The sequence below is a fragment of the Haliotis rubra genome, unplaced genomic scaffold (assembly GCF_003918875.1).
Source record: "Haliotis rubra isolate DU_JTF1 unplaced genomic scaffold, ASM391887v1 Scf621, whole genome shotgun sequence".
Taxonomy (NCBI): Eukaryota; Metazoa; Mollusca; class Gastropoda; order Lepetellida; family Haliotidae; genus Haliotis; species Haliotis rubra.
In genome coordinates this window covers 600268-613822 of record NW_025767326.1, presented here as the reverse complement: position 1 = coordinate 613822, position 13555 = coordinate 600268, and the positions used below count along the sequence as shown (strand labels likewise).

Below are 13555 nucleotides of genomic sequence, written 5' to 3'. Positions count from 1 at the left end.
CAACTTCCTAGTACAAAACAATTACTTAGCATTCAACACAAATAAAACTAAAGAGATGATTATATATTTTGTTTAAAGTCGAAATCACCATCCGGCCAAACTGAATCCAAATTGTTAATGAGTACAAGTATTAAGCCACTATCAATGGTTCTAAACTGGGAGGACAGTACTGAATGTGTGTAGAGAAAGTGCCAAGAAAGGTTGTATTTTTTTCCACCATTTGTTTTACTTCCTTACAAAATACATATTCAAAGCATATTGACTTTTAGATTTCTCTGTTGGTTCGGCATCCTGTCTGTGCAAGAAGAAAAAAACCTACAAAAACACCTCGCTGTCAAATCAATGGTTCTCCAGGCTTACTAGCTTCCTTAGCCAGCAAAGTGTTGACAAGAGTCATCAGAAGATGACAAATCCCCATGACCCCCACAGACATTTAAAGAACACATCATCCTACTTATAGTTGAAATTTAAATTTGAAGTTGTAAGTCTGTAGTTATTGGGCCATCAAAACAATAACATGGAATTGGGATTCGCAACATCGTACTTCTACGTCTGTTTAAGCGTATTACAGACCGCCACCATATAGGTGGAATATTGCTAAGAGCTGAGTGCGGCTTTATACAAAAATGCAACCAATCGTGCAAAAGAGCAAATATGTGTTATGTTTGTCAGATTTGCGCTTCAATAAGCGTGACTACATATCTTAGGGCCTGTGTTTGCATTGCAGCTCACATTATTTATAACATGAAAGGGATAGTGTAAATCCACCTTTGGGACAGGGAGCGAACTGATGGCGATCTTTAGCCAGATTATATATTGTGGTGTTGAATAAAGATTTAGCATTTTGAATTGATCTCAAAATAGTTATAAATATAAAATGTGATAACATACTTGCCATACGCTTACCATGACAGCTTTTCATAAGGAATAAACATGTTTATCCTCAAGGTAAAACTTTCTGTCATCACGATATGCCTGAAATATTGCCGATGTAACAGATTGGAGTTGAAGTATTGTAAAATTATTGTCCTCCGGTGGGGGACGTAAGTCCCAAAACTTTCAAGGTAAATTAAGGTTACTGAATATTTTAAAACGAAGCATTTTTGTCATTGTAAGTTATGGCTAAATATACCTACAGTCACCAGCGGCTGAAGAGATGATGTAAATCCAGCTAGGGTTCATGCAGGTAGCAAAGGTACCGTAAGTCCCCATGGTCCCTAGTTTTGTGATCAACCTCCAGTGGCTGGTGATCTCCAGCCCGTTTTTTATATTGTAATTTCTGTACTATTTGTCTGATTTTAAAAGTTACTTGCTAGTTTTAATTCTTTAACTGTGATAATCTATTCGTTTTACTGTCCTTCGTCTACAGGCTCTTTTAACTTAATTGCGTTTATTGTTAATTTATAAATGTTATAGTCACAATATGGCTGAAATATGGCCGATGTGACGATAAATTTTAACTCACTCACTCACTCACTGTAACAGAGTTCTTCAGCGTTATGGACACTGCTGCGGAATAAGATATTTAGAAGCGTGAATGGCTTGCTGAGATGTATTTACCTTTTAGCATCAGGGTAGGAGATTGACTTCTCCTGTTTGATACCGCCTCCGTGGTGTAGTGATAAGAGCATCCGCATGGATCCCCGACCGCGTCATACCAAAAGACGTTAAAATATCGTACTTGTTGGTCCCTGTTTGCCCTCATACAATAAACTATAATTAATGTCCTCTTCTTATTACTGAGTCTGTACGAGCAAGACCTATAAATCCGTTTACTATATTCCAAACAAAAAACATAAAATAAATAGGTCTAGTGGTGGTCTAGCGGCGGTCGGTAAATAATCAATATAATCCCAATAGTCTGAATATTGTGAGTCCCGTGCTGGGATTCGAACCAGGGACCTTCACATCCGAAGCCGGACGCCTTGTCAAAATGACCAAACAGGTCAACCTCATGCGATGTCCCCATGCCCCGCTGCACACTTCATGCCCAATATCAACTTCCTAATACAAAACAATTACTTAGCATTCAACACAAATAAAACTAGAGAGATGATTATATATTTTGTTTAAAGTCGAAATCACCATCCGGCCAAACTGAATCCAAATTGTTAATGAGTACAAGTATTAAGCCACTATCAATGGTTCTAAACTGGGAGGACAGTACTGAATGTGTGTAGAGAAAGTGCCAAGAAAGGTTGTATTTTTTTCCACCATTTGTTTTACTTCTTTACAAAATACATATTCAAAGCATATGACTTTTAGATTTCTCTGTTGGTTCGGCATCCTGTCTGTGCAAGAAGAAAAAAACCTACAAAAACACCTCGCTGTCAAATCAATGGTTCTCCAGGCTTACTAGCTTCCTTAGCCAGCAAAGTGTTGACAAGAGTCATCAGAAGATGACAAATCCCCATGACCCCCACAGACATTTAAAAGAACACATCATCCTACTTATAGTTGAAATTTAAATTTGAAGTTGTAAGTCTGTAGTTATTGGGCCATCAAAACAATAACATGGAATTGGGATTCGCAACATCGTACTTCTACGTCTGTTTAAGCGTATTACAGACCGCCACCATATAGGTGGAATATTGCTAAGAGCTGAGTGCGGCTTTATACAAAAATGCAACCAATCGTGCAAAGAGCAAATATGTGTTATGTTTGTCAGATTTGCGCTTCAATAAGCGTGACTACATATCTTAGGGCCTGTGTTTGCATTGCAGCTCACATTATTTATAACATGAAAGGGGATAGTGTAAATCCACCTTTGGGACAGGGAGCGGAACTGATGGCGATCTTTAGCCAGATTATATATTGTGGTGTTGAATAAAGATTTAGCATTTTGAATTGATCTCAAAATAGTTATAAATATAAAATGTGATAACATACTTGCCATACGCTTACCATGACAGCTTTTCATAAGGAATAAACATGTTTATCCTCAAGGTAAAACTTTCTGTCATCACGATATGCCTGAAATATTGCCGATGTAACAGATTGGAGTTGAAGTATTGTAAAATTATTGTCCTCCGGTGGGGGACGTAAGTCCCAAAACTTTCAAGGTAAATTAAGGTTACTGAATATTTTAAAACGAAGCATTTTTGTCATTGTAAGTTATGGCTAAATATACCTACAGTCACCAGTGGCTGAAGAGATGATGTAAATCCAGCTAGGGTTCATGCAGGTAGCAAAGGTACCGTAAGTCCCCATGGTCCCTAGTTTTGTGATCAACCTCCAGTGGCTGGTGATCTCCAGCCCGTTTTTTAAATTGTAATTTCTGTACTATTTGTCTGATTTTAAAAGTTACTTGCTAGTTTTAATTCTTTAACTGTGATAATCTATTCGTTTTACTGTCCTTCGTCTACAGGCTCTTTTAACTTAATTGCGTTTATTGTTAATTTATAAATGTTATAGTCACAATATGGCTGAAATATGGCCGATGTGACGATAAATTTTAACTCACTCACTCACTCACTGTAACAGAGTTCTTCAGCGTTATGGACACTGCTGCGGAATAAGATATTTAGAAGCGTGAATGGCTTGCTGAGATGTATTTACCTTTTAGCATCAGGGTAGGAGATTGACTTCTCCTGTTTGATACCGCCTCCGTGGTGTAGTGATAAGAGCATCCGCATGGATCCCCGACCGCGTCATACCAAAGAGACGTTAAAATATCGTACTTGTTGGTCCCTGTTTGCCCTCATACAATAAACTATAATTAATGTCCTCTTCTTATTACTGAGTCTGTACGAGCAAGACCTATAAATCCGTTTACTATATTCCAAACAAAAAACATAAAATAAATAGGTCTAGTGGTGGTCTAGCGGCGGTCGGTAAATAATCAATATAATCCCAATAGTCTGAATATTGTGAGTCCCGTGCTGGGATTCGAACCAGGGACCTTCACATCCGAAGCCGGACGCCTTGTCAAAATGACCAAACAGGTCAACCTCGTGCGATGTCCCCATGCCCCGCTGCACACTTCATGCCCAATATCAACTTCCTAGTACAAAACAATTACTTAGCATTCAACACAAATAAAACTAAAGAGATGATTATATATATTGTCTAAAGTCGAAATCACCATCCGGCCAAACTGAATCCAAATTGTTAATGAGTACAAGTATTAAGCCACTATCAATGGTTCTAAACTGGGAGGACGATACTGAATGTGTGTAGAGAAAGTGCCAAGAAAGGTTGTATTTTTTTCCACCATTTGTTTTACTTCTTTACAAAATACATATTCAAAGCATATTGACTTTTAGATTTCTCTGTTGGTTCGGCATCCTGTCTGTGCAAGAAGAAAAAACCCTACAAAAACACCTCGCTGTCAAATCAATGGTTCTCCAGGCTTACTAACTTCCTTAGCCAGCAAAGTGTTGACAAGAGTCATCAGAAGATGACAAATCCCCATGACCCCCACAGACATTTAAAAGAACACATCATCCTACTTAAAGTTGAAATTTAAATTTGAAGTTGTAAGTCTGTAGTTATTGGGCCATCAAAACAATAACATGGAATTGGGATTCGCAACATCGTACTTCTACGTCTGTTTAAGCGTATTACAGACCGCTGCCATATAGGTGGAATATTGCTAAGAGCTGAGTGCGGCTTTATACAAAAATGCAACCAATCGTGCAAAGAGCAAATATGTGTTATGTTTGTCAGATTTGCGCTTCAATAAGCGTGACTACATATCTTAGGGCCTGTGTTTGCATTGCAGCTCACATTATTTATAACATGAAAGGGGATAGTGTAAATCCACCTTTGGGACAGGGAGCGGAACTGATGGCGATCTTTAGCCAGATTATATATTGTGGTGTTGAAAAAAGATTTAGCATTTTGAATTGATCTCAAAATAGTTATAAATATAAAATGTGATAACATACTTGCCATACGCCTACCATGACAGCTTTTCATAAGGAATAAACATGTTTATCCTCAAGGTAAAACTTTCTGTCGTCACGATATGCCTGAAATATTGCCGATGTAACAGATTGGAGTTGAAGTATTGTAAAATTATTGTCCTCCGGTGGGGGACGTGAGTCCCAAAACTTTCAAGGTAAATTAAGGTTACTGAATATTTTAAAACGAAGCATTTTTGTCCTTTTAAGTTATGGCTAAATATACCTACAATCACCAGCGGCTGAAGGGCTGGTGTAAATTCAGCTAGGGTTCATGCAGGTAGCAAAGGTACCGTAAGTCCCCATGGTCCCTAACATATGGTGATCAACCTTCAGTTGCTGGTGATGTCCAGCCCGTTTTTTATATTGTATTGTCTGTACTATTTGTCTGATTTGAAAGGTTACTTGCTAGTTTTAATTCTTTAACTGTGATAATCTATTCATTTTACTGTCCTTCGTCGACAGGACTGTTTATAACTTAACTGCGTGTATTGTTAATTTATAACTTTTATAGTCACAATATGGCTGAAATCTTGCCGATGTGACTTAATTTTAACTCACTCTTCAGAATGGAGGAAATAAATATTATATAACAGAGTTCTTCAGTGCCTATGGATACTGCTGCGGAATAAGATATTAGAAGCGTGAATGACTTGCTGAGATGTATTTACCGTTTAGCATCAGGGTAGGAGATTGTCTTCTCCTGTTTGATACCGCCTCCGTGGTGTAGTGGTTAGAGCGTCCGCCCGGAGAGCGGAAGGTCGTGGGTTCGATCCCCGAACGCGAAATATTCTCAAGCACGACGTTAAACCCAATTTCACCTCACCTCACCTCCTGTTTGATTTGTGTTTGTCTTTTAAATATAGCTAAATGTTTTAGCAGGTCCCCAGTACATGTTTACATACTTGGGAGGTCGTTAGTATTGTCATAGTGACTAATTCAGGACAACCATCGCCCAAATATTTCTGAAGACCCAAAACTATCTAGACAAGCCATGTGGGACTTATATTATTTGTAATTATTAATATGACGCTAATTTGCATTAAAAAATTAATCCTTATCACTCTCGCATTGTACAGCACTGACATGTCAGCCAACCCGTATCACTCTGTCACTTTCATTACTGTATATGCCATTTATAGCCTTAACTGGTCAACCTGCGAAGTTCCGGGTTAGAATTGATCTTCAGAAACCCATGATTGTCGTAAACCATGCTTGTCTTAAGAGGCGACTAACGGGATCGGGTGGTCAGGATCGCTGACTCAGTTGACATATGTCATCGTATCTCAATTGCGTAGATCGACGCTCATGCTGTTGATCACTGGATTGTCTCTGGGTTGTCACCCCGATGTTACACTAGTTTGCTTTGATTACTTTAAGCAGTTTGTGAAGTGCCAGTGTTAAGAGATAGGTGTTAGGGTATGTGATTTCATTGTAAAGGACTAAAGACCATATTGGTCAATTCTACAGGTACTCTTTTATTATTGCTTACTACAGGTAGAATAACGGTGCTGGCTCCGGAATCTTTAGATCGTTTTGATCGTTAATGTCCTCTTCCTATTATTGAGTCTCATCCCTGTGTGCAATCTGGAACAGAAGATGTTATTTATAGATACAGAGACTGTACTCTTTCGTCATGCTCAGTACTCAGTTTTGTTGACGTACACCAAAGCATATTGATTTGCTCAACTGGATAAAATGCCTAGAGTGATGGCAGGGTTTTCCAAAGTGTGCAAACCCTAAATGACAATGAGGTGTCGTGGTGAAAACATGTTCCTACTGAATACGGCCGTATTTCTCGCCTATCCAACATTTCTATCAGGTGAGTAAATGTAAGGGACAATTTGATTATTTTAATAATGTACAATCTTTAGCTGCATATGATGGTATAGTACTGGGAAAAGACGCCTTTCTGAAATATATCCATACGTGTTTTGGAAACGAACAATATGAGCACATTTTAACGGCACGGGTCTCATCTTATATGTGTGTCCTTTGATGTAAGGGACAATTTGAATATTTTACTAATGTACAATCTTTAGCGGTAAGTCATTGTATATTACTGGCACAAGATAAAGGCCCCTTACTGAAATATCTCCATACGTGTTTTGAAAACGAACAATGTGACCACATTTTATGGGCGCATGTCCCTTTTCATATATTTGTCCATTGACAGTACATCCCGGCATTGTTTTCGTCAAATGTCCATATACATTGGCATTGTGCTATACTATGAAATGTTACTTAGACAAGTCTGTTAGCTTGGCGGTATGTTATAATCTTACCAAGTTGTACGGGAACGATTCTAGTTTATCATTGGGATCGATTACTAAATCAGTCCCCGTTACATATCGTATTTTGCAACGAGTGTGTTTAAAAACATAAAATATATTTTTAAATACATTGGTTGAATGTTAAGTTCATAATTTTGATTTAAAACATATCTGATTTAGCTGATGTAGATAAAGAAACGCCCAATCAAACACTCTTAACGGCTCGATTAAAAAATACTCTTCTTCTTTGTGTTTTAGCTGTTAACCAAATGAATGGCGCAGATATTGCTGTGCAAAATTACATTTCACTCACTCACTGTTCGTTGAAAGTGATCAACAGCATGAACATTGATCTACGCCATTGGGATACGATGGCATGTGTCAACCAAGTCAGCAAGCCTGACCCCCCGATCCCGTTAGTCGCCATTTACTACTGGCATGGGTTGGTGCAGACTAATTCCAACCCGGATCTTCACGGGCCCAGTCTCTCATAACGGATAAATACTTACACATGTATATTCAGATTACCTTCATATAATCTTCTATCACTTCTATCAACCTTGTTAGTCAAGGTTTCTCTTGTATTGCATAATACGATGAACGATGTGAGCAACAGAAATTTCGAACACTAAGGATACAATCCATATTAAGGAGTTTGAAAATTCATTTGCTTTCATCCTAAACCTTGCAGAATATATTGTTGATATAAACGTGTTCTACACTGCCTTTTCCGATAAGCACAGGTTGCTGAAGACCAATTCTAACCCGGATCGTCACGGGTATCGTTGGTAGCCACTCAACGCGCCAGATAGTCAGGTTATGTGACATGGCTAGTTGCACGTCATCATCCTCAGACAAGGTGGATTTGTTTGTTTCTTCAACCCTACTGTACCCTGAACGTATTTACCATAGCACAATCTGTACTTACATCCGCAATATTTGTTTATTACAGCAAACCGTGATTTTAATGGAACATTATTGATTTTGAAAATCAATCGTGATCCTCATCAAAAAGTACTCTTGTCAAAGCTATGTCGAGCACTTGTTCACCGATCCCTTACACTCCTTACTGATTAACTCATTTTCCATCCTTATGTTATTGAAATAAAGTCATTGTTGGACCGTGATGAATCAATTTACACTAATTTTGAAAATTACTGGAGCAAAGATAAAAACCAGGTACTATTAATTATCATTGATCAAAACACGTTCATATGCGATCAGACGTATTGCCTATGGGAAAGAAAATCAATAAGTTAGGGATGTGGGTAGTATTACTATTAGGCAATGGAACGATGAAACAAATACACGTGGTTTCTTGTGAAGAATACACGTGATTTACTGATAGCATCGAGACAACACTCGGAGATGTTTGCCACTCCAGCAATTTCGATTCAAATACATTTTGCTTACCATCATGTTTATCGATTATCGGTCATATCGCAGGTTATGATGACTGTGAATATGCACTGACAGTGTATCCGATCAAAGTTTGATTGTTTTTTATTTTTGTTTTTATGTAACGAATATTGTTATCCTCACTTATTTCGTTTGTAGGATTTAGTCACGCTTAACTTGGAAATACTGTCGCCTTGTAATCTAAATCTCTCAAGGGTTAATATGTTAACAAGAGTCAAATTAAACATGTATGCATGTCTTTATGTGTGTGGGAATAGATTTCTTTGTTTGATTTATTGAATCGAAATATGCTAATTGTTTTGATCAGAGTACATGAATATTATATTCCTTATAACGGGACAGTCCTGGCTTCCAATCGCTATGCTATTGAGTCCCTGTCACTTTGAAACCGGTGTTGATAGTGCCTACATAAATTAAATTGTTCACCATTTCTTGGATCAAAGATGTTTTCTCTGACCAAGGTCACACTGCTGTATTCAAGTGTTACGTTTGTTACAGGTGAGTTCTACTGCTATATCTACCTTCAGTGTAGTATATAGCCTTCAGGCAATATATAGCCTGCTTTTACCTTGTATTGTCATCTATTGTTATACTGGTTTAGATTTAATTGCTAATTTTAAATTCGAATCTGTGATAATCTAGTTATTTTACTGTCCTTCGTTGACAGGTGTTTACAATTAACCATTAATTACTATGCATAAAATTAATTGTTCTCGTCACGATATGGCTGAAATATTGCCGATGTGACGATAAATTTTAACTCACTCACTCTACTGCTATAAAACACATTTTGACTATGTATACGTGTAGTGTATGCTCTTTTTTATTAGGTTAAACTAACGAATAATTAGTTTCTAAATCCAAATTGTGTCAGTTATCTCAAAACGTCTACGTTCCTTATTTGTTTTTGTGCCAAACAGTTTATCCTTTATTAAACATAGAATTCAATAGAATTTTCAGTGCAATCTAACAAACGTTTGTCGTTTTCTGAAACGGTTATGATGTTTTATTTTGACAATAGAACAACTTAATGGATCATTGAAAGTAAAAAATAACACCAGGTGTATGTTTATCTAAACTGGATGCTTCTCCTGCCATCACAAGTGTTCATGAATCACTGGGGGTTGTTAGCCTAGTGGTTAAAGCGTTCCATCGTCACGCCGAAGACCTACCTTGGCTCGATTCCCTACATGGGTACAATGTGTGAAACCCATTTCTGGTGTCCCCCACCGTGATATTGATGGAATATTGCTAACAGCTGCGTAAAACTAAACTCACTCACTCACTCACTCAGTCACTCACTATGAAGCCCTATAGTGATGATGATGCCAGGTGTTTTTGAAAATGCGGCACACTCCTGTTGCACTTAATCCCCTGGATGCCGAGGGTTTTTTCAGGCGCACATTTTCATACGGTTTGAAAAGAGAACGTTGTGCGAGAATTGCGCTCGCGTGGTCCTGGATCTACGTACGGCTATACAATTACACAGAAATGTAGAATATTTAATTTCCTATCCGTTGGTATAAATATAAGTGCAACTACCTCGGCGATTTGAGAAATATACCTTGCTAAATATTGTCAAAATTTTTGTTATGCGTTAAACAACAGTAAACTTCCCCGCTTTTTATCGCGCACCGTGCTAGCACGGTGCTACGATTTTTTTAATTTGGCATCTTTACGGAAAGTGTGAGCGAAGAAAATACAGACTGATATTTGTACGACATAAGTGTATATGAATTGGGTTTATGTGCTTGTGCATAACGTTATACGCTCAACATTAAAAATGACTCGCAATTAATGTCAAAAATGGATTTTCTTCTATGACGCCAAAAGACGACAAAGAGGTCATACACGTATGATAATGATAAGGGGGCATTACTCCGATATGCTTAACACTAGGTCAATATAACTCAGATCACATTGAGAGACTTTGTTGTGGATACGGACGCTACATTTTCGTTATTTTCTGTTCACCGTGAACCAAACTATTCCAATTCAAAGATCCCCAATGTGAGCGGATACGCTTTGGTAGTTTCACAATTTATAAGAAAAGGTGACAACGTACTACATGTAAAAACACGTAAAAGCGATTTGGATGGCCATATCCGATATATAAGTTAGTTTTTAGATTCCAAAATTCTCCTGTTTGTGTAGATGTATTTTGACTAATTTTGCATCCTTATTACCAGAGTACTAGTCATATCTTCAAATGTAATGAAATTGCTGAAAATTATACAACATTTTAGTTGACGCCATTGCTTGTTTTATGCATTTTGCTTGGTCGGAAAAAGACGACATTGGTATGCTGATTAGTATATATCTCACCTAATTTCCATTAATTGTATAAAAGGTCTCGGCTTCCATGTCAGAATTTAACACTCCTTAGACAAAACATAAAATGACTGAAATTACCATTTACATAGTGTCCTAAACATATCAACAATTGGACGGTATGACTGTGTATCTTATTGTGAGCAACACGCGCACCTGTTTGGCATCAATTTCACGTAAATGAAAAATAATATTTCACAACACCCGAATATTTTGTTTAGGATAAGTATTTTCTTTGTTTATGATTATGTAGCTATTTCTCTTCTTAAGTATGCAATTGGAGATGCAAAAAGATAGATTTTTATATTTGGAACTATATATTAGAATATGGATGTAAGATTTGTCCAAATTAAGACATGACATGGTTTATATATTTGTAAACAATTTTCGTATAACTATGGTTAGAGTTTGATAACCTGTCATCACAATATTTTTTAATCGAATATGAATTGATAATAATATCGAAAACAATGATAGTGAATCAAAAAACGTTTCCGACAAACGCGCACCTGGCCAATCAATATACATCATTGTTTTGTCTGTTGAATATGTTATATGTTAATTCAATACTCCCAGTAATTATCCGATTTTCACATTTCAAAACATACAGCAAATAACGCTGTGAATAGGGATTTCGTACTGTGGAAAAAATGGCGACATTTTCGATGAAGCCTATTTTGAAAGGTCATTTTCCGCACTTGAGCTTTGTCTAAAATAATAGTGGATGGTATCAAGAAACTAGAAATTTCGAAACTGTGAAGTGTATTTGTGTGCTTGGGATATTTTGATTTTTATTGGACTTCAAATTGAGGGTTAATGGGGAAGGACATATATGTCCCTGTGGCACCCAGGGGGTTAAGGCATCCATCACAAACACACGCAAAGGCAACACAATTTTAAGCAATTGAAAGGATGAAAGGCTACACATTGACAAATGAGTGCATTTGAGATTTCTTATAATAAATCATCGGAACTGATTTTGAAGGAGATTCATCTTGTTTCGCCAACGTTCGCCATGGTTGCCATAGTTAGGCATTAAGGATGTAAGAAGCCATATGTTGACTTAAGCGAGATATGATATGCATATATATCATATGCATTTATGATATAGGACAGTGTAGCACCTAGAAATCATTACAGCTTCCAAAAGGATCCAACTATAACAGACAATACAATAGTATAAGGGGCTGATAAAACGTGATGTTCATTTCATTCAAGTTCTACGAATGTTATATTTGGGTTAACATTTTCTGAGTGAAGTACAGCTTTAAGTACTACCTTTCGAGTTGAGTACCATCCAGAATTCGAAGCCACAGTCAGGCACCTAATCGCCAGCCCGCATAGTCAGCCAACTAACCCACTCAGCGAAAAGGCTTATACAAAAATGGGCAACTGGTTGTCCATATAACGTACTTTGTGTACCCCTCTGACTCCCATTGCCGAGGCTATGAATTCGGTTATTAAATTACATTTAACGGTCTTAAATCAACGATAAAGGACCGCAAAATTGAAAATAGAATTGCTTTATCTTCAGTCTAGCACGACTGATAAGCGTATTAAAACCTAACTGTTTGGCGCGCAAGATCACATGGCGTGAAGGGGCCTTTTAGTGGAAATCGCTTGGAACCGTCCCGTTGAGGGACAGGTTGTGTTCTGAACAAAATAACTCATTTTCAAAAACATAAATGCTTTATTTCAGAAACTAGTAAGCTTGTATTTGTAACAAGCAGCATACATGAATAAAAAAATACAATTTATACTGTGAACAAGTACAATTATTTGATTTTTCTCAAGCGAATTATTTATCTCCCCTATTGATGACAATCGACTCGCCCCAATTCAAGTCGTGAACTCGCGAAGTTTAGTCGCCGCTAACTTTATTCACGTAAATAATTGTTGATAACCACCTTACTATGCCCAATTTGGAAAAGACCTGACATGCCACGTTTTATGCATCGGCAGATCCAGTAATTTTTTTCAATGTGGTCTTAAGCCATTTTCAAAAGGGGGGGTTCGAACCCCCTGAACCCACCCCACCCCCTTGGATCCGCCACTGTTATGTGGGTAACATGCACAGTGGAAGTGGGAGGACTGGACATTACGGCCGGGACAGAAGCGGCCAGGTTAGGACGTGTGGGCCGACGTGTGGTGTCATGCCCCGATAGATCTAGACCCGGTTTGAATACTGCCGCTTTTGCGCTACTGACGAATTTTCCAGCTTCGTCGTTTCTTCACTGAGATTAGGGTCAAGAGATTTTTCTTCAAAGCATTCGCTTTTTACTTTAAAAACATCAAAGATGCTGCCGAGGGAGAAATTGCCGATGTCCGACATATTTGTTTACAAACAAAAGGGTCAACGAGTTCATTGTATTCATACGCGGTGAATTGATCATTTTAATTACCGGTCTTAAACTGCCATTTAAGTACGATTTTGATGAGCTCTCAGCCAATCAGAATCGAGTATCACACAATGTCGTGCTAGAACACGCAATGCCATAATTATAGTTGATAAGCAAACGTGCACCTTCTCCAACTGACAACTTCTCAAAGATGAAATGTTGTTGGCTTGCGGAATGCTGGTTTGATAGTTAAGGGCTATTGCAAGAGATGTTAGTTGTCATCAATCGA

At 37.7% G+C, this 13555-nt stretch overlaps 1 protein-coding gene across 2 annotated transcripts in view; it reads left to right on the top strand.

Moving 5' to 3' along the window:
- The first annotated feature begins 6474 nt into the window (after window positions 1–6474).
- The window catches only part of LOC124256259 (fucolectin-like), a 32341-nt gene continuing 25260 nt past the window's right edge, over window positions 6475–13555 (top strand). Inside the window, exon 1 of one of the 2 annotated variants that reach the window (XM_046690224.1) lies at window positions 6475–6726. In XM_046690224.1, the coding sequence (XP_046546180.1) occupies window positions 6648–6726 (79 nt within the window). In that variant the 5' untranslated portion in view covers window positions 6475–6647. Of the gene's footprint in view, window positions 6727–8995; window positions 9095–13555 lie in introns of those variants that run through there. The other variant, XM_046690226.1, reaches the window with a different exon arrangement.